The sequence below is a fragment of the Podarcis bocagei genome, assembly GCF_964188305.1.
Source record: "Podarcis bocagei genome assembly, chromosome: 15".
Lineage (NCBI taxonomy): Eukaryota > Metazoa > Chordata > Lepidosauria > Squamata > Lacertidae > Podarcis > Podarcis bocagei.
The window spans coordinates 46,174,826-46,193,242 of NC_138141.1; the positions used below are offsets into that span (position 1 = coordinate 46,174,826).

General features: G+C 53.1%; 1 protein-coding gene across 2 annotated transcripts in view; it reads left to right on the forward strand.

The window, feature by feature from the left end:
• DPH1 (diphthamide biosynthesis 1) overlaps positions 1-15,565 on the forward strand; it is a 41,126-nt gene extending 25,561 nt beyond the window's left edge. Inside the window, exons 7-12 of one of the 2 annotated variants that reach the window (XM_081172392.1) lie at positions 4,537-4,605; positions 7,541-7,697; positions 9,542-9,642; positions 10,518-10,596; positions 11,112-11,246; positions 14,631-15,565. In XM_081172392.1, the coding sequence (XP_081028518.1) occupies positions 4,537-4,605; positions 7,541-7,697; positions 9,542-9,642; positions 10,518-10,596; positions 11,112-11,246; positions 14,631-14,744 (655 nt within the window). In that variant the 3' untranslated portion in view covers positions 14,745-15,565. Of the gene's footprint in view, positions 1-4,536; positions 4,606-7,540; positions 7,698-9,541; positions 9,643-10,517; positions 10,597-11,111; positions 11,247-11,730; positions 12,009-14,630 lie in introns of those variants that run through there. The other variant, XM_081172393.1, reaches the window with a different exon arrangement.
• Positions 15,566-18,417: the final 2,852 nt, after the last annotated feature.

Consider the following 18,417-nt stretch of genomic DNA (forward strand, 5'->3'; position numbering starts at 1 on the left):
CCGAGCTGAAGGGACAAAGGAGAAGGGGCCCTCTGAGCAGACGCAGAGTGCCTCGCCCTTGACCTTTGGGTTGGGAGCTTCAGGAATGCCGCTTCACAAAGCTTGGCTGGTGGCGGTAATGTCCTATGGGTGGGGGCCGGGGAAGGTCCCAGGAGCCAGGTATCAGTGGGGTGGAGGGGGGCATATTTGCAAGTGCCATGCCCATAGACCGTGGTGCCTCTTGGCCTACAGAACCCCACAGAACCCCCTTGTGACGTCTGGAAATCTTGACGGAAGTTTTTGAGAAGTTCTGGCTGCTTCTGCCATGCACCTTTTGGTCCTGGGTCGGCTCTTGTCTGTGGGAGGCCTGGGTGGGACTTTGCCCCCCAGAAGTGGGGCCAAAGAGAGATAGAGTGGGGGGGGGGAGAACTTGGCGCTTTGGGGGAAGACAGACGACTCTGGGCCTGATGCGGCAACCCCATTAATTTTCTTTAAGGACAGCGAATTAGCCGGCCCCTGCCTCCCGCACACCTAATTATGAGAGGTAATGGAAATGCTTAATGCGCTGTGAACGGCGCAGCAGGGAGACAGAGGGAAATAAATAACGCCCCCCCCACTCTGGAAGGAGAGGGGGGCAGGGAGGGGGCGCTTTTCTGGCCAGCCCCCCAACCAAAATGATGGGGGGTTTTTTGCCGCCACCGTGGCCAACCTCCCCCAGTTTCCCCTCCTCCCAGGGGAGCTGGATACGTCTGGGACAGTCCTGTTCACAAGCACTGCCAGGTTGGGGCCGCCTTCCTAGGAGTTCAGAGACTTACAGAATTGTGGGGTTGGAAGGGACCCCCCAAGGTCCTCTAGTCCAGCCCCCTGAAAGCTGAACTCTGTTGCTCCCGATGGAGACCAGCGACTAGATTGCCTCGTGAGTCAGGGCAGGCAGCAGCAGCAGCAAGAGGAGATGCGGAGGCCGAGGAGGCCGCTCGCTGTACCCCTGTGTGATGCACAGTTCTGTCCTGGTGGCTGCCTTCCCCCAACAGATGGAGGCTTGCCTCAAAGTATCGGATGCCATTCGGCCGCTTGCTCTTGAGGCTGGCGCCACAGGGTGGGCCTGTCCTCCGGGGAGGTTCCCCGTTGTGTCTCTGCCCTGGCCAAGCGCAGAGCAGCATCCGAGGGGCATCTTTGAGGAGGAGAGGTGCTCCGGGGTCTTATAAGACGCCCTGAGACTCTGGGGGGCAAAAGGGGGTCTCTGTTTGACATCTGTTGGGTGAGGCTGGGAATGACCCCTCCCCAAATCCCTGGAGAGAGGCTGCCAGACCAGACGCAGCGGCCTGGATCCATCCAGCGAAGCCTCTGAGCGCCCCTCCAAATTTAATTAAATTTGGCAGCAAGGAAGGCGCACGTCAACTATTAGGTGCCGTTGCGGAGTCTCCGGCGTTGATGGATGGCGCTCGCCGGAGCGGGACCTCGTACCGCCAACGGCCACTCGGAGGGTTACGTCTCGGGATTTGGAGAGCGATGGGTAGCTCTGGCTCCTTCTGGACCCCACAGCGTGCCAAAGCCTCTGTTTCTTCTGGTCGGAGGGTTCGCCTTTTGCCCCCCAGGGGCCACATTCCCTGGTGAGCAGCTTCCTGGGGGCTGCCTGCTTTTGTCGGGTGGGGCGACGGAGGCGACTCTTGGCTGTGGACTACAACTCCCATCAGGCGCTGCCAGCATGGATTGCCTTGCTCTGTGTCTGATGGGAAGCACCCCTTATCCTGGCAGTGGCTGATGGGAGTTGTAGTCCCATCAGGGGGGCGCCATGTTGGTGATGCCTGCAGGGGGTCCATTTTTGCAAAGGGTCAGTCGTGCAGAATTTAACCTTCGTGGCGACCTCTCGGGACGGTTTATCGGCCGACAGGGTGGAAGTTCTTTAACTCCATCCCCGGATTGGATGGGAGAAGGATTTTTCTGTCTCTTGTCACGTTTGTAAAATGTATTTTATGTATTATTTGGGTTTTATCTCGCCTCGTCTCCAAGGAAATCAAGGTTCACCCCTTTCCTCGTTTTATCCTCTCGACAACCCTGTGAGGTAGACCAGGCTGAGAGACAGCCACAGGGCCTGCAGTCAGCCACCGAAATGTTGCTTTTGAGCTGGGCCCTTGAGCCCAGGGGTGGCTAATCTGTGAACTCCCAGCTCCCTTCATTTCTCGCCAGCGGCCCCACAGGCTAGGGGGCCATTTGGAGCAGAGGCGTTCAGCAATATCTGGAGAGTGACAGGTCAGTCTCCCTCAGGCTGCCTGCTGTGCCACACTGCAGTTTCCCAAGAGAAGAGCAGCACCCAGTGGCCATGAGTTCCACAGATCCATCCCTTCCCTTTCGCAGACCTTTCCCCGGCTTTTGACTCCTCACCCTCCGAGGCTTTGGAGGGCTTCTCCCTCGTTCCGCAAATGGGGGTTCGGAGGGGCGACAGACCCTCCTCGCCTCGGCCCCCTCCCCTGCCCTGGGTGCTGCTGCCGTGACTGGCTCAGGCTCAGTAATTATTTTGCCCGTCTCTTGGGCGGACGCTTTCAAAGAAAGCAGGCAAATTAGCTTTGATCCTCCGAAATGTCATTCCACAATTAAAGGCAAAAATCTAGTCAGGTTTTCTGTCCGGATTCATTTTCCGACCCCTCACTCCATTAGGGCAGCCAAACAAAAGAGTTTGAGATGTAATTGCTGACTTGGAATCTGATTACAACGGGAAGCGGAGACGTCTCCCTCGCTAAGGACCCGTCCTGGCTCTCCCGGGGGCGCTCTTGCTGGGGACGGGGGTGCTGGGTGCGGGTCCTGGGGAGGAAACAGGGTGGAGAATCTGGCACAAGGAGGACTATCCAGCTCAGTGCCGTCTGCACGGACTGGCAGCATAGGCTCTCCGGGGTTTCGGAGTGGATTTTCTGCCAGGCCTACCTGGAGATGCCAGCGGGGGTCAAACCGGGAACCTTCTGCCTGCTGAGCTGTGTCCCTTTTCTTAAAGAAAAGAACCCAAGCATCTAGTCCTCATGGTCCCAAATAAAGGGGTGATTTAAGCAGGGACCAAAGAAGCTGCCATAATTGCGCACAGCCAGCTCCATCTAGCTCAGCCTCGCCTGCACTGACCGGCAGCATTCGCTGGCCCCTGGGGGAGCAGGATGCTGGGCTGGATTGGACCCGTTTTGGCTCTTCTGGTGTTGTTCTTATGGAACCTCCAGGTTCAGAGGCAGTCTATCTCAATTCCAAGGTGCTATGGGGCATTGGACCCATGTGAGAACAGGACACGGGACCAGATGGGCCCCCTTTGGCCTGATCTTTCAGAACTCCACTTCCCACCGTCCCTAACCATTGGTCCTCCTGGCTGCGGGGAGTTGAAATCCACCACCATCTTGGAGGTGGGATCCGTGTGTGTTTTGACAGGCTGCCCCTCCCTGTTTTATATAAAAAGTCAAAGGTCCATTCCGGAGAGTAAAAGGGTCTTGCTTCATTGGCGCGAAATGGTACCTCCATGTTCAGAAGAAGTCTACCTACCTGCGTCCCCCGTTGCCTTTGGAAACAACGTTTTGCTGGCAAAACAAACAGGGCGCAGTAACAAAGAGCCAGATTGTGTTTACGTGTTTATACTAAAGTTCCTTGCTTGCCTTAAAAAAAAGAAAGATATGTTTTTGCACAACGAAAACATCAAGGTGTAATAGCAAACGGAAAAGCACGATTCATTTTTAAAAATGAAAATGCAGCGTTGGCAGGAGCAGCGAGAGAGTCTGGAGGAAAGCAGCCTGAGCGGCACGGAGGGGGGGCCTCTTGAGAAAGCCAGATTGGTGCAAGCCAGCTTCCTTTTGGAAGATTCGAGACAGATAAGAGAAAGTCCTTTTTTTTGCACAGCGCAGTTCAACTGTGGAACTCCCTGCCACAGGAGGCTGTGGGGACCACCACCTTGGATGACTTTGAAAGAGGATTGGATGGAGGCAGAAAGAGCTCTGGAGGGCTCCCCCTGCCAGAGTGGCTCTGCTCAGAAATGCTTCTGGATCCCAGTTACTGGAAACCACACGAGGGAACAGGGCTCTTGGGTTCAAATCCTGCCTGGGAGTTTTGCATTGGGGCATCTGGGTGGCCGTGTGAGAACAGGATGACGGACTAGATGGGCCACTGTCCTTCAGAACAAATGGTGGACCCTCTTTGGGGCCTGAGACAGTGGGTACCCAGAGGGGCTTGTTTTCAGACCCCCCTCCCTTCTTGGGGGTCTGGAGCAGAAGGCGGCCTGGTGGCCCTTCTTGCCATTGGGCCTGTGGTGCTCTGGGAACCGCCCCCCCTTTGACTGGCCGCCACCAAGTCAGACCATTGGGCCACCTAAACAGAGAGTGCGGCATTCTAGTCCTCATGATTCTAAACAAAGGGTTTGCTTCAGCAGCAGCTCCCTCGGGCACAGGCTGGCAGCGACTCCCCAGGGTTTTAGGCAGGGTCTTCCCAGCCCTGCCTGTAGATGCCCTTGGCAGATGCCCAGGACTCTTCTGCATGCCAAGCAGGCCCTCCTCCGCTGAGCCGCAGCCCTTCCTTACCTTTCCTTTCCGTTTCCAGTTACCTGGGAGACGGCCGTTTCCACCTGGAGTCCATCATGATCGCCAACCCAGGGATTCCTGCCTACAGGTATTGGAGGGGGGGCAGGGGGTGGGGTCCAGGGAGGGAGGTGTGGCCTGGAGATAGGAGGTGTGGCTAGGGAGGAAGCGTGGCCTGGAGATAGGAGGCGGGGCTTGGGAGGAGGCATGGCCTGGATATAGGAGATGTGGCTAGGGAGGAGGCGTGGCCTGGAGATAGGAGGTGTGGCTTGGGAGGGGCGTGGCTTGGCTATAGGAGGTGTGGCTTGGAGGAAGCGTGGCTTGGAGATAGGAGGTGTGGCTTGGGAGGAGGCGTGGCTTGGGGATAGGAGGTGTGGCTAGGGAGGAGGCGTGGCCTACAGGGGGTGTGGCAAAGGGGGGAGGTGTGGCTTGGATATAGAAGGCATACCTAGGGAGGAGGCGTGGCCTGGGACGAGCATCTTGGGGGCCAAAGAGGCCTTAAAGGCCACATTCATCCCAGCCGTGTGGTTCTCCACTTCTGTAAAAGTGCCTTCCTTGTTACGGAAACTTTAATTTCCAGGGGGCTTTAGGAGCAGACGTTGGGCTGGACTGACTAGGAGATGGTCAGCCCAGAGGACCTGGCTCTACAATTCCCATAAACCCCCGCCAGGCACGTCATAGACCAAAACCCCCAGTCCTGTGCGCCCCACCCTTCACCTTCTTCAAACCTGGGCACCCCAACACCTGCTGCCTGCTCCCACTCCAGCCCCTCGCCGTCCGCTCTCCTTAGGACCCCAGCGCAGCCCCTCCATGCGGGCTGATTTCCCGCTAAACGGGCGGAACAATCTTGTTAAAGGCCGGCCTGGGAATTCAAGGTTGGGCTGAGCAGGAAGGACGGCAAACAGTGATTACCAGAAGGCAAACAGGAAGGCAAACGTCCACCTTCTGCTGGGGAAGAGGGAGTTTGCACGTGGGGAGGGAACCTTCCTTCTGCTAAGAACAGAAAAGGAGCCGACTGAATCAGGCCAGTGGCCCACCTGGGACAGCAACTGGATGCCCCAAAGGGAAACCCGCAAGCAGGATTCGAACACAAGAGCAACTCTCCCCCTCCTGTGGTTTCCAGAAACTGGTCTCCAGAAGAGGGCAGGGCAGAGCGATCCTGGCTAGTGGCCCTCCTTCTCCCTGAATTTGTCCAAGCCTCTTTTTAAGCAATCCAGGTTGGTGGCAATCACGTACCTCCAGTGGAAGGGAGTTCCACAGTTTAACAAAGTTCTTCCTTATACCTGACCAACACTCAGCTTGGCTCCCTGTTTCCTTTCTGCTTTCTGGCCGCGACAGCTGTGCTCCTGCCTCCTCTGCTGGAGGCGGCAAGGCCGGTTGCTGCGACTTCTGGCTAGTAGCCATGGGCCACTCTCTTCTCCTACGTAAGAGCCTAAAAGATTGGGCCCATGGCTCAATCCTTCCTCCTGCCCTTCCTCCTGCCCTTGCAGCTAGCCATCCTGGCCAGTAGCCATGGCCAACCCTCTCCCTGCCCCCCCCCCAGCAGGAAAGGCCTGATTTCCGCAGGCGGCCACGCTCCGCTGCGCTCTCTCTCCCCATCGCCGCTTCCCTGGAAAACGGGTGATTTGTTACCCGGCTTGGCAGAGGGAATTTTAATCAAGCTGCGCCTGGGCTGGGCCGCCTCTCTGCCCCATAAAGCTGCCGTCCCCCCCTGCCTGCCACTAACAAACAACCTGCTCAGGAATTCAGATTTGGGCGGTGGGCAGGCCGGGTCCCAGCAGAGCGGCGGATATTTCATCGGTTCTGAGCAGGGCTCATCATCGCCTCGTTTTATGGCCCCTCTCTGCCTCCAGAAGAAGAGCAGTTGGGGGGGGCGTAATGGGAGACCCACGTTTCTGGAGGTGCTTGTCAAAATGTTTAGATTTCGGATGGGAGAGGGGTAAACTTTAGAGGGTGCTCTGCTGGGCAGAGGAAGACGGGGGGGGGGGTGTGCTGCCCCCCAACACACAATCCCCTACCTGGTGCAGCCCCATCCCTTTAGTACAACTGCCTCCCATTCCAAAGATGTGATAAAAGCTAGAGGGAGGTGCTGCGGTTGTTGTTGTTATTATTATTATTAATATTAATATACCACCTTTGTTTTCCAAGAACCTCATGGTTCTCCTCCTCTCATTTCAACCTCACTACAACCTCACTAGTGTTGTTAGCCACTCTGACCCCTGCTTCGGCTGGGGAGGGCGGGATATAAATAATTTATTATTATTATTATTATTATTATTATTATTATTATTATTATTATTACCACCCTGCAAGGGAGGCTAGGTTAAGAGATGGTGACTGGCCCAAGGTCACCCTGTGAGCTTCATGGCCAAGTGGAGATTTCAACCCTGTTCTCCCAGGTCCTGGTCCAGCGCTCTAACCATGGTGCCGCGCTGCCTTTTAGAGCATGTGCAGAGCCCAAAGGACGCCAGAAGAGCCCTGCAGTGTTGGGCCAAAGGGGACTCAGCAGAGACCCAGCGTCCTCTTCTCACGGTGGCCGACAGGACTTGAGCACAGCACCAGCAATTCTTCAGTTTGTTTGTTCCAGACAAAAGGCGGCTTCCTGTTGAAGCAGCCCCTTTAATCATGAGGACTAGCGTTTTGGCTCTTTTGTTTTTTGAAGGGAAAGGGCCCTGGGCTCGGTGGCAGAGCTTTGCCCGCAGAAAAGCCCCAGGTTCAATCCCCAGGGGCATCTTCAGATGGGAGAAACCTCCTGTCTGACATCTTGGAGAGCTGCTGCTGCTGCCAGTCCGTGTGGGCAGCCCTGAGCCAGCCAGACCCCAAGGCCTGACTCTGCATCAGGCAGCTTCAGGTGTGCATAGAGGACGCCACGTTCTGCACTTGGCCCCTGTGGGAAGCGCATGGGGGGGATGCCGTGGGTGGGAGCTGCTGCCTGCCTGAGTTCAGGGCCTGCGTCTTTCCTTTCTCCCGAGGTGGGGGTCCCTCCCTACCAGCTTCTGACCCCTCCCCTGCCCCCCTCTCTGCAGGTACGACCCCTACAGCAAGGTCTTCTCGCAGGAGCACTACAGCCACGAGCGCATGCAGAGGACGCGGAAGGAAGCCATCCGGGAGGCGTCTCGCGCCGGAAAGTGGGGTCTCATCCTGGGGACGTTGGGGCGCCAGGGGTCCCCGGCCATCCTGGAAGTGAGTTGCTCCCTGCCTTGTCCCTCCTCTGGCGGTGGAGGGGGAAGATTCCAGCCCGGGGGGGGGGGGTAATGGGCGGGGCCAGGAGCAAACATGGGCGGAGCAATGCGTCTGGATTTCTTCCTTGGGTGCAGCAGGCTGGTTCCTGCATTCGCTGCTTCTCCCCTCTCCGCCCAGGGAAATAGAGTTCGAGGACCTGAGTTCGAGGATACGGCGCAGCCAGGCAGAGCCACCCAGGGAGGCTGCAAAACTTCCAACATGTTGTGGTTCTCTTGTATGGTTTTATCTTTTTATAAACCACTTTGACGTGGGTTTTATTTTTATTTTACTTTTGTATGATAGAGCAGTATGCCAATACTTTTAGGAATAAAATGAGCAGTGGAACTCCCTACTGACTGGGGTGCGTCTGGTGCCTTCATTGTCCAGCTTTTGGAGAATGCCAAAGGTGCCCCTCTTTGCTCTGGCTTTTGACACACAAGGTGTATATTTTTAGGGCCCACCTGTTTTCTGCCATTGTAAGTTGTTTTAAAAGGGACACGGGTGGCGCTGTGGGTTAAACCACAGAGCCTAGGACTTGCTGATCGGAAGGTCGGTGGTTCGAATCTCCACGACGGGGTGAGCTCCCGTTGCTCAGTCCCTGCTCCTGCCAACCTAGCAGTTTGAAAGCACGTCAAAGTGCAAGCAGATAAATAGGTACCGCTCTGGTGGGAAGGTAAACGGCGTTTCCGTGCGCTGCTCTGGTTCTCCAGAAGCGGCTTAGTCATGCTGGCCACATGACCTGGAAGCTGTACGCCGGCTCCCTCGGCCAGTAAAGCGAGATGAGCACCGCAAGCCCAGAGTCGGCCGCGACTGGACCTAATGGTCAGGGGTCCTTTTACCTTTTTAAGTTGTTTTAAAGTGTTGTTTCAGGGTTGTTGTTAATGCTGTCACCTGCCCTGGCATCTTAGGGTGGAGGGCAAGGAATAAATCAACAGAACCATAGAACCATTGTGTGTGAAGGAGCCCTCCAGCGACAGAGATCAAGTCCTGTCCTCCCCCAGCCTCCATTCCCCCCTGGCCAGCTCCTGTCCTCGTACAGAGTTCTTATTACATTCTTAGCTGGGATGGGGCTGAGGGCAGGTGTCAGAGGCCGCGATGCTTCTGAATGCCATGGCAAAGGCAGGAGGCTGGACTAGACAGACAGGTCCAACTGGAGGCCTGCTGTGCTAGCAGAACCTCCACGCCCAGGGGCAGTCTACCTCTGTGTACCAAGCAATGGGGAACAAACAGTGGAGAGTTGCTGAAGTGATCTTGAGTTGCCAGGTTGGCCACGGTGAGATCAGGGCGCTGGACTCAGGGGGCCCTTTCAGGGGGGCCGTTAACCGGATCCTTCAGCTAAAATAAGCCACTTAGCGACAATGGTAAATAAGTGGTGTATAAGTTGTTGAAATAAAATACAGTTGTACCTCAGCTCCCGAACACCTTGGGAGCCTAATGTTCCGACTCCCAAACGATCGAAAACTGTTCCGGTGACTGTTCCGGTTTGCGAACTATTTTTGGAACCCGAACGTTTGACACATGTTCCGCTGCTTCCGATTGGCTGCAGGAGCTTCCAGTCAGAAGCCGCGCTTTGGAAGTCGAACATTTCAGATGCCAAACGGACTTCCGAAACGTATTTTGTTTGACTTCCAAGGTACGACTGTAAAGGGAAAGCATGCTGGAATAGAAAGTTTTTCCGCAGACAAAGAGAGAAGGAGCCTGGTGGACCTTCCTTGCAGGGGAGACATGTTTGGTGCCACCACCGTTAAGGCTCCGTCTCGGGTCCCAACCTCTCTTCTCTCCGTGCCCCCCACTCTTGTCTGCAGCATTTGGAGTCCACCCTCCGGTCCTTGGGGCGCCCTTACATCCGCCTCCTGCTCTCGGAGATTTTCCCTGGCAAACTGCGGCTGTTCCCCGATGTTGAGGCGTGAGTATGAATGGGAGCCGTGGGTCAGAAGACACCCCCCTTCCTCCCCCCTCTTTGGCGTTCTTGGTTCTGCTCTCCCTCTTCATTTAATCCCCATAAGAACCCTGTGAGGGTGAGAGAGGCAGCAGCTGGCCCCCAAGGACACCCGGTGAGCTTCATGGCTAAGTGGAAGGATTTGAACCCTGGTCTCTCACAGGCCTTGTCTGACACTCTGACCCCTGCGCCACACAGGGACACCTGAGGCCTCCTCTTCCCCCATTTCCCTGTTTGTTGGGGCATTTCGGCCGCCGTGCCCAGAACTGTGGTGGCAGGACCATGTCACTGGGCAAGCTTCTTTTCTGTTTTTAAAAGCAAAGCCAAGGTTCTAGTCCACCAGGCAAGCAAAGATTTGTTCGCTTATTTATTTCATTTTAAAAATCCAAATCTTGCTTGACTGTAAAATAAACCCCCCAAAACCTCAGAAAGGAATAGAACAATGAATTTTTCAGTTAAAAAACAAACAAACAGGCAGTTGCCTTTTCTGAAATAATTAAAAGATGTAATCTTGCCTTTCCAATAACATGAACTCCATACGCAATGGAGCAAAATACAGAGCAAGCATTCAATAAAACATATAGGAAATCCCAGCAGCCAATGAACCCAAAGCAGGCTTGGAACAGGCAAATCTTTGCCGGGCCGTTTCGTCCTCCCAGCAGCCCTGCGAGGTAGGTGAAGCTGAGAGACTGTGGCTGGCCTAAGGTCTCGCCTTCCTAGCTGGGCCGATTTGGCCCATTTGGGACCTTTTCTTCCTGGGGATTGAGCTTGGGTCCTTCTGCATGCCAAGCAGGCGCCCTGCCCTGCTGCCCTACAGCCTCTCTTCTTCTTCCTTCCTGCAGGTGGGTCCAGGGGGCTTGTCCCAGGCTCTCCATCGACTGGGGGGAGGCCTTCAGAAGACCTCTCCTCACGCCCTACGAGGTGAGCCAACGATAGCATCCACCTTCCTCCAATCTGAGGTGGCTGGAGCTCCGCCTCCCATCATTCCCTGGGCCTTGAACCCGCAGCCCAAACCACAACAGGATTCAGTACGTTTCCGAGCACAATTCAAAGTGTTGTTGCTGACCTTGAAAGCCCTAAACAGCCTCGGTCCGGTATACCTGAAGGAGCGTCTCCACCCCCATCGTTCTGCCCGGACACTGAGGGCCTTCTGGTGGTTCCCTCACTGCGAGAAGCCAAGTTACAGGGAACCAGGCAGAGGGCCTTCTTGGTAGTGGCACCCGCCCTGTGGAACTCCCTCCCACCAGATACAACTACCAGACTTTTAGAAGACATCTGAAGGCAGCCCTGTTTAGGGAAGCTTTTAATGCTTAACAGACTACTGTATTTTAATACTTTCTTGGAAGCTGCCCAGAGTGGCTGGGGAAACCAGTCAGGGAAGGGTCTGGAGCCACCAGGATCTTGACACCCCCCCCCCGCCCTTGCCCTCTTTTCAGGCCGCCGTGGCTCTGCAGCAGGTCCAGTGGCAAGAGACCTACCCCATGGATTTCTACGCCAGCCAGTCGCTGGGGCCTTGGACGGTGAACCACAGCAGCAGCCGCCAGCCACAGAGGGGGAGCCGGGAGAAGGAGGTGAGGGGCAGGGCAGCCCTTGGGGGGCTTTGCATGCGGACGGGGAGTGGGGCAGGGGTTCTTCCTGGGCACAGGAGCCCTTGCACTCTGGCACTTCTGTTTCATAGAACGGTGGAGTTGGAAGGGAACAAGTTACAGGGAACCAGGCAGAGGGCCTTCTCGGTGGTGGCACCCGCCCTGTGGAACTCCCTCCCACCAGATACAACTACCAGACTTTTAGAAGACATCTGAAGGCAGCCCTGTTTAGGGAAGCTTTTAATGTTTGATGTATCACAGTATTTTAATATTCTTTTGGAAGCCGCCCAGAGTGGCTGGGGAAACCCAGCCAGATGGGCGAGGTATAAATAATAAATTATTATATTATTATTATTATTATATAAGGGACCTCTAGTCCAGCCCCCTGCAGTGCAGGAAGTGGGGCTTTTGAAGGCCTCCCGATTCTCATCATTTGATCTGACTGGGGATCTGTATTCTGCTTTTCCAGCAGCAAATGTTGAGCGCAAAGCAACAGCATTAGCTAAAAAAAAAGGCATTGCGATCTCTATAATATCAAACACAGCAGCATATAAATAAATAAAGCAAACAGCAACGGACTCATCAAAACAATTGATGCAATTCAGTCAATTCATAGTAATTCACAGTAATAACCAGCGGCAAAGTGCTTTCGTGCGCGTTTTGAAACTGCAATCCCTGGTGCGGAAGCGTGTCCGCTCAGAGGGCCGCATTCCCTTGCAGAGTTTCCTGGGGGCCGCACGCCAGTGGTGGGCGGGGCAAGAAGCAAAGGGGGGGGGCAGCAAATAGCCCTCTTTATCCTTGGACAGGAGCCCTCAGCCTCTCCTCCCGCAGGCTAGGCAAGAGGCATGGGGCACCTTTGCAGCTAGACCACTGGAGGAGGGTGCAGCCGGGGGGGGGGGACTTTGGGGGCTAGAGAGAGAGGTGTGGGGGTCACGTAAGGTTCCCCACCCCTTACAAGAGCAGGAGGTCAGCGTTATTCACTTTATCCCCCAAATTTCAGGGGGGAGCAGGGGGCTGAATGGAGACCCAAAGAGCTCATAGCATTTGAAGTGGGACTTCCTGGTTCACAGCTCAGGGTTGGATCCCCCCCAATTTCTGTATTGTAGTTCAGTCTCCAAGCACTGTCAGCTCTGGCTGGCAGCCGCTCTCCACGCTCTTGAGGGGAAGGCTCGGTAGTGGTAGAGAGCACCTGCTTTGAGTGCAGAAGGTCCCAGGTTCAGTCCCCACTTGCGGCATCTCCGGGGGGGGGGGGCTGGAAGAAACACTCCCTGCCTGAAACCCTGCAGAGATGCTGCCAATCAGTGTAGGCAACACTGGGCTAGATGGACCATGGCAGTCAGTAGCCATCTCACCAGTAGCCCTGCCCTTTCTATTTGTCTATCAAGATCCCTCTCTTTCCCTTGGGGTGACGCCTGTGGCTTCTTAACTGGGACACACAGGCCTCAGGTCCCTTGTCCTGCTTGCTGGGTTGAACCTGCAGAAGGAAGCCCCATTTCTGCGGTTCCTTTCCCAGGTTCTCACACTCGGCTCTCTGCGCTTCACTTGCAGGGTGGCATCTCCCCCTAGCGGCCAGTCAGGGTGGGGGGCCTCTCGCTTTGGGTGAACTGTTTTCCATATAGTGGGAGTTGCATTAGTGCAGCGAAGGCGCAGCCAGAGAGAGGAGCCAGGAGTCCTAGATCCTCACGGTTCTTGGATCAGTTTTTTCTATTCTATCCGCCTTCCCTGCTAACACCAGGTCTGGCTTCCACCATGACCGCTTCAAGTGCAATGGGCAAACTAAGCAGAGGTTTGATGGCCCCCGGTCAGGAGTTCTTTGGCTGTGATCCCTGCATTGCAGGGGGGTTATTTTATATATTATTAGATTTATAAGATCTCAGAAGGGTTGGACTAGATGAGATTGGGATCACATCCAACTCTACTATGCTTTGATTCTGTGATTCTATTTAATAGCTAGCAACCTCATTCCAGACGTTGCTCAGGAAGTCTAAGAACACCCCACCCCGCAAAATCAGTGCAGTCTTGCAAAATCAGTGGCTAAATTGCGAGAGATCCGGCCCCCCCATCTTGGATCAAAATGCGTTGAATTGCACTTGTATGCCACCTTTTCCTCCCAAGGAGCTCGTGGTGATGTGTAAACAGTTCTGCCCTCCTTGTATACTCCCCACCACAACCCTGCAAGGTCAGCTTAACTGAGAGGCAGTGACCAGCCCCCAAAGTCACCCAGTGAGTGTCATGGTCGAGGGAAGGGATTTGGGACCCTGGGGTCTCCCAGGTCTTAGTCTGATGGCGTCCGATGGTATCTAAACACAGACGAAAGGCTGATCCTTAGTCTTGGGAAGCACCACGCAAAATTTGGTTGTGATGATCTTAATAAAATAATAATAATAATAAATTTTTATTTATATCCCACTCTCCCCAGCCAAATCCGGGCTCAGAGCGGCTAACAACAGTAAAAATAACACAGTTTACATAAAATCACAATCAATGAATTGAAATACATTCTAAAATACATTCATTCTAAAATCAATTCTATGGGCTAGAGTTCTATGAGGATTACCAAAGGAGGGGGTCAGACTGTGCCCAGGCCAAAGGCCTGGTGGAACAGCTCTGTCTCGCAGGCCTTGCAGAAAGATGTCAAGTCCCGCAGAGCCCTAGTCTCTGGTGACAGAGCGTTCCATCTTAGAATCATAGAATCATAGAGTTGGAAGAGACCACAAGGGCCATCGAGTCCAACCCCCTGCCAAGCAGGAAACACCATCAGAGCACTCCTGACATATGGTTGTCAAGCCTCTGCTTAAAGACCTCCAAAGAAGGAGACTCCACCACACTCCTTGGCAGCAAATTCCACTGTCTTGAATGGAGTATCCAGATACATACCAGAAAAATAGCTTTCCAAAATGTATGCTGGATCTAGCAGTACAGTGGTACCTCGGTTTACGAACTTAATCTGTTCCACAAGTCCGTTCTTAAACCAAAGTCGTTCTTAAACCGAGGTGCACTTTTCCTAATGAGGCCTCCGGTCGTCGGTGCCCTTCCACCGTTCAGATTCCGTTCGTCGACCGAGGTAAAGTTTGCTAACCGGAACACTACCGGTTTTGCAGAGTTCTTATACCGAATAGTTGGTAAACAGGGCTGTTCTTAAACCGAGGTACCACTGTACTTAATAGCCAGTAAAAGGGACCTTCCTGAGTTCCTATTGAAATCAACCCTGAGGACTGGAGCCTTGCATTTCTTTTTAGAGTGACTCTGTACTCTCTGACAAGGCAGCTTCCCGTGTTCCTGTTTAGATCCGCCCTCAGCTCAAAACTCTGAGGGCTGGGACCTTGCCACGGCCCCTTCAGCTTCTCAGGCGTTGACCAATTCTTGCAGGTGATCCCGGCCAAGGCCACGCTCCAGCCCGAGAAGAATGCCTGTGGGCGCTGCGACTGCCGAGAGGAGGAGAAGGAGAAGGAAGAGGTGCCGCTGCCCAGCCCTCAGCCTTGAGGCTCCGCGCCAGACCTGGGGGGTTCTGGCGGGTCCTGGGACCACACTGAGCTGTCGGGCACAGAACCGGCTTGGCAGCACCCCTGAGGAACAGCAGGGCTGGCGCTCTGGGGCACAAACACCAGCCAAGCCCAGAGGATGCATCTCCAAGGAGGCAAGCGGACGTTGCTGTCCTGCAGTGTGGGGGCCAAAGTCTAGCCCACTGGCTCCCCAAATGTGTGGGACTAACTCTTGGGGGGCGGTGGGATCACCTAGGGGTGATAAGAGGAAGGGGGCGGCAGGGGGCGCTGGAGGAAGCCCCTCCAAGCTCATGCGCTGCTGTTTTACGATTGATCAGACTAGAAGCTCGAGTGAAACTTTTTCCTCGCTTCGTTTTTAAAGGTTTACTATTCTTACCATTTTCAAAGCTGTTTTCCTTTGGGGATGTTTCTTTGCATTTACAATTCTGCATCGTCCCAAGATGGCCAATTATTGGTAATAGCTATCGATTTTCTTATAAACTGGTTACCGTACATCATCTGTAGTAGGTGAAGGTTTGTGCCTGTTTGGCGAGTACAAACCATATGCTATACATTTCCTTCTCCCTTATGTTTTCCATCATTAGAATGCGTAAAAGAGTTTTCATGCGTTTCTCCTGGAAGACAACACTTTATGCTTGGTAATCATTAAAAATGTTTCCAAATATACATATATTTCTATTTTTCATGCAATATTCTTTGATGCACACTCTTTTTTCAGCTCCATGATTAGAGTGGAGCATATATTTATTTTTGCCTATGTTTATTTTTTTGAAATAAATGTACAATAAATCATTGCTGTTTTCATTTTGTTATCTTCTGTAGTGGGTCATGCAAATTGCTATTGTTTATAGGATAGGGCAGGGGGCACTGGGGTGAGTTTATGGAACCAAGGTGCCAGGGGCCCCCAAACATTTGAGAAACCTTGGTTTATCCCCAAACTTCCAGCTCTGGAGCCCTTGCACTAAGAAATGGAGGGAGTGTTTCATCTATCTCTACTTACTGTCAATCCATGTTTATGACAATATTTTATTCTCTTCCCTTTTGCACTGCTTTAAATGTGTATTCCATCCTTGACCTTCCTTTATAATGTTTTATTTTGACTTCTTTTAAGATAATATTGCTGTTTCCCGTTAATTATGTTGTTTTAAATGTATGTTCTATATATGATTTTCTTCTGTCAAGTTCTATTTTGGAATGTTCTGTATGGTATTTTAATGCACGTTGAGAACTTTTTCTTACAAATATGAAGCGGTATAGAAATGGAATCAGTCATAAAAATAATCCAGGAACATGTCTTGGGAGAAACTGCTGGGGTGGGATGTTTGTGTTGCAGGAATTTATGTATAGGTTGGGGGGGGGGTTGCACCTCCAGCAGATATCATGTACATGCAGCCCACTACCAAAATCAGCACAATCACTTTTGTAACTTTGTGATTTGTCCCCACAAAACACTTCATCACAGTTTCTTCCTATCTATTCAGAGGGCCTTTGCTGCACGATACCAAATGTAAGAATTCACTGGTAAATGTATCTGTGTACTGGCTCACTGGGAAAACTTCAGAAATTCATATAGACATATGATCTCAGCTACTCAGCAGCCCCTCTGCCTGAGTGATAATCCCTGGCATCCTGATACCTGAGTGCCAGACAGGTAGCCAATCCAGAAATACCAAACCCAGATGAAGACAAAAGGGTGTGATGAACTTGGCTGGGAAACAGGGAAATGTGAATATCTTTTTTGTTACACTTGATGATGGGTGTTTGGTGGAGGGCAAGGAGAACCATGGGGCAGGGTCCAGGATGTTCAGATTTCTGCCACCAGACCTCCCCTTTCGTGATGTATGAGTGATGTAGTTTGGGGGGGTGTAACATGGGGATTGTTGTTGTTTAGTTGTGTCCGACTCTTCGTGACCCCCTGGACCAGAGCACGCCAGGCACTTCTGTCTTCCATTGCTTCCCGCAGTTTGGTCAAACTCCTGATAGTAGCTTCGAGAACACTGTCCCACCATCTCATCCTCTGTCGTCCCCTTCTCCTTGTGCCCTCCATCTGTCCCAACATCAGGGTCTTTTCCAGGGAGTCTTCTCTTCTCATGAGGTGGCCAAAGTCTTGGAGTCTCAGCTTCACGATCTGTCCTTCCAGTGAGCACTCAAACATGGGGATTACCGTATTTTTCGCACCATAGGACGCACCGGACAATAGGACGCACTTTGTTTTAGAGGGGGGAGAACAAGGAAAAAAAATTCTCCCCCTTTCTGCCCAGCGCCCCTTCAGCGAAAGAGCAGGTCAGGGAGCAGCAGAAAGGCGCAGCGGAGAGGCTCCTGCCATAGCCGCGCGTCACCTCTCTATGGCTTCTTTAGCCCCGCGCGCGCTCTCCCGGCTGGAGACGTGACGTGCGGCTGTAGAGGCTCCTGCCATAGCTGCGCGTCACCTCTCCAGCCGGGAGAGGGTCGCGGGGCTATGGCGTCTTCGCTCCATAGGACGCACACACATTTCCCCTTCATTTTTGAAGGGGAAAAAGTGCGTCCTATAGAGCGAAAAATACGGTAGTAGCTAATAAAAGTTTGGGTTCTCTTTTGTTTGGGGCTTCCTTCTTGTTCCACCTGGTGGCAGGTGGGAGTCCTGTCGCGACAGTCTTCAATCAAGACCAAGCCTACTCGCTGCAGTTTTGCTCTGGTATTCCTGGCTGGTGTCCTTGTTTTTTGTCCAAGGGAGCCCTCAGATTTCTCCGTTAACACTTGTAATGTCTCCACTACCCTTGAGAAGGGGTAAGGACCCCAAACGCTTGGCTGTGGGTGCAAGAGGAGAGCCGGGCCCCTCTGCTATGCAGCCTGTTTGGGACAGGAGTCCCTCTTTACAAAATACACTCAAAAATGCAGTCAAAACTGAAAAGCGGCTGCTGCACAGTGGAGAGAGTTCATTCCATCACCATCTTTTTATTATTTGTATCCCACACATCTGCCTGGGCTGCTCCAGCCACTCTGGGCAGCTTACAACATATATAAAAACATAATAAAACATTAAAGGTTGTATAGTTATTCATCTCTTTGGTTCAGGGTCACATCTCCATACTCTCCAAGCTTTCTCCGATGAAGATAAGGGCATCCTAGGGAAAAGAGGGACACACTGGGATCAAATCAGAAACCAGGGTGGCTTCTGTAAATCCGGGGCTGTCCCTGGAAAATAGGGACACTTGGGAGGGTCTGAAAATGCCACAAAAAAGGCTGTTCAGTTGCCCAAATCTGTACAGGGTCTCCCAGCTGCCTTAATGTGAAATTAATTTCCGTTCCCCTAAATAATTTGAGATCTGCCTTGGAAATCCCAAAGTAAATAAGTAGCTTAAGGCTGCCATCCTAAACATGCACACTTACCCGGGAGCAAGTCCTGTATCAGTCAGTGGGGCTTACTTGTGAGTAAGCATTCACTGTTAGTGTTTGTAGGCAAGGCAGTGGAGGGAAAGGGTCCTCCGTGTGAGATTTAAAAAGACCGTGGCAGGATTGCTCTCTTTATTTTTGCCCAGAAAGAGGAGGTTGGGGCAGGCGATGAATTTAAGGCCACTGTTTTTTTGCTTGGGAATCCTACCCGCCTCTGGTGTCCTACCTTGCAGGGCTGTCGTGAGCCTCCTCTCGCTTGCTCTTTCCTCCCCTGGCAGACG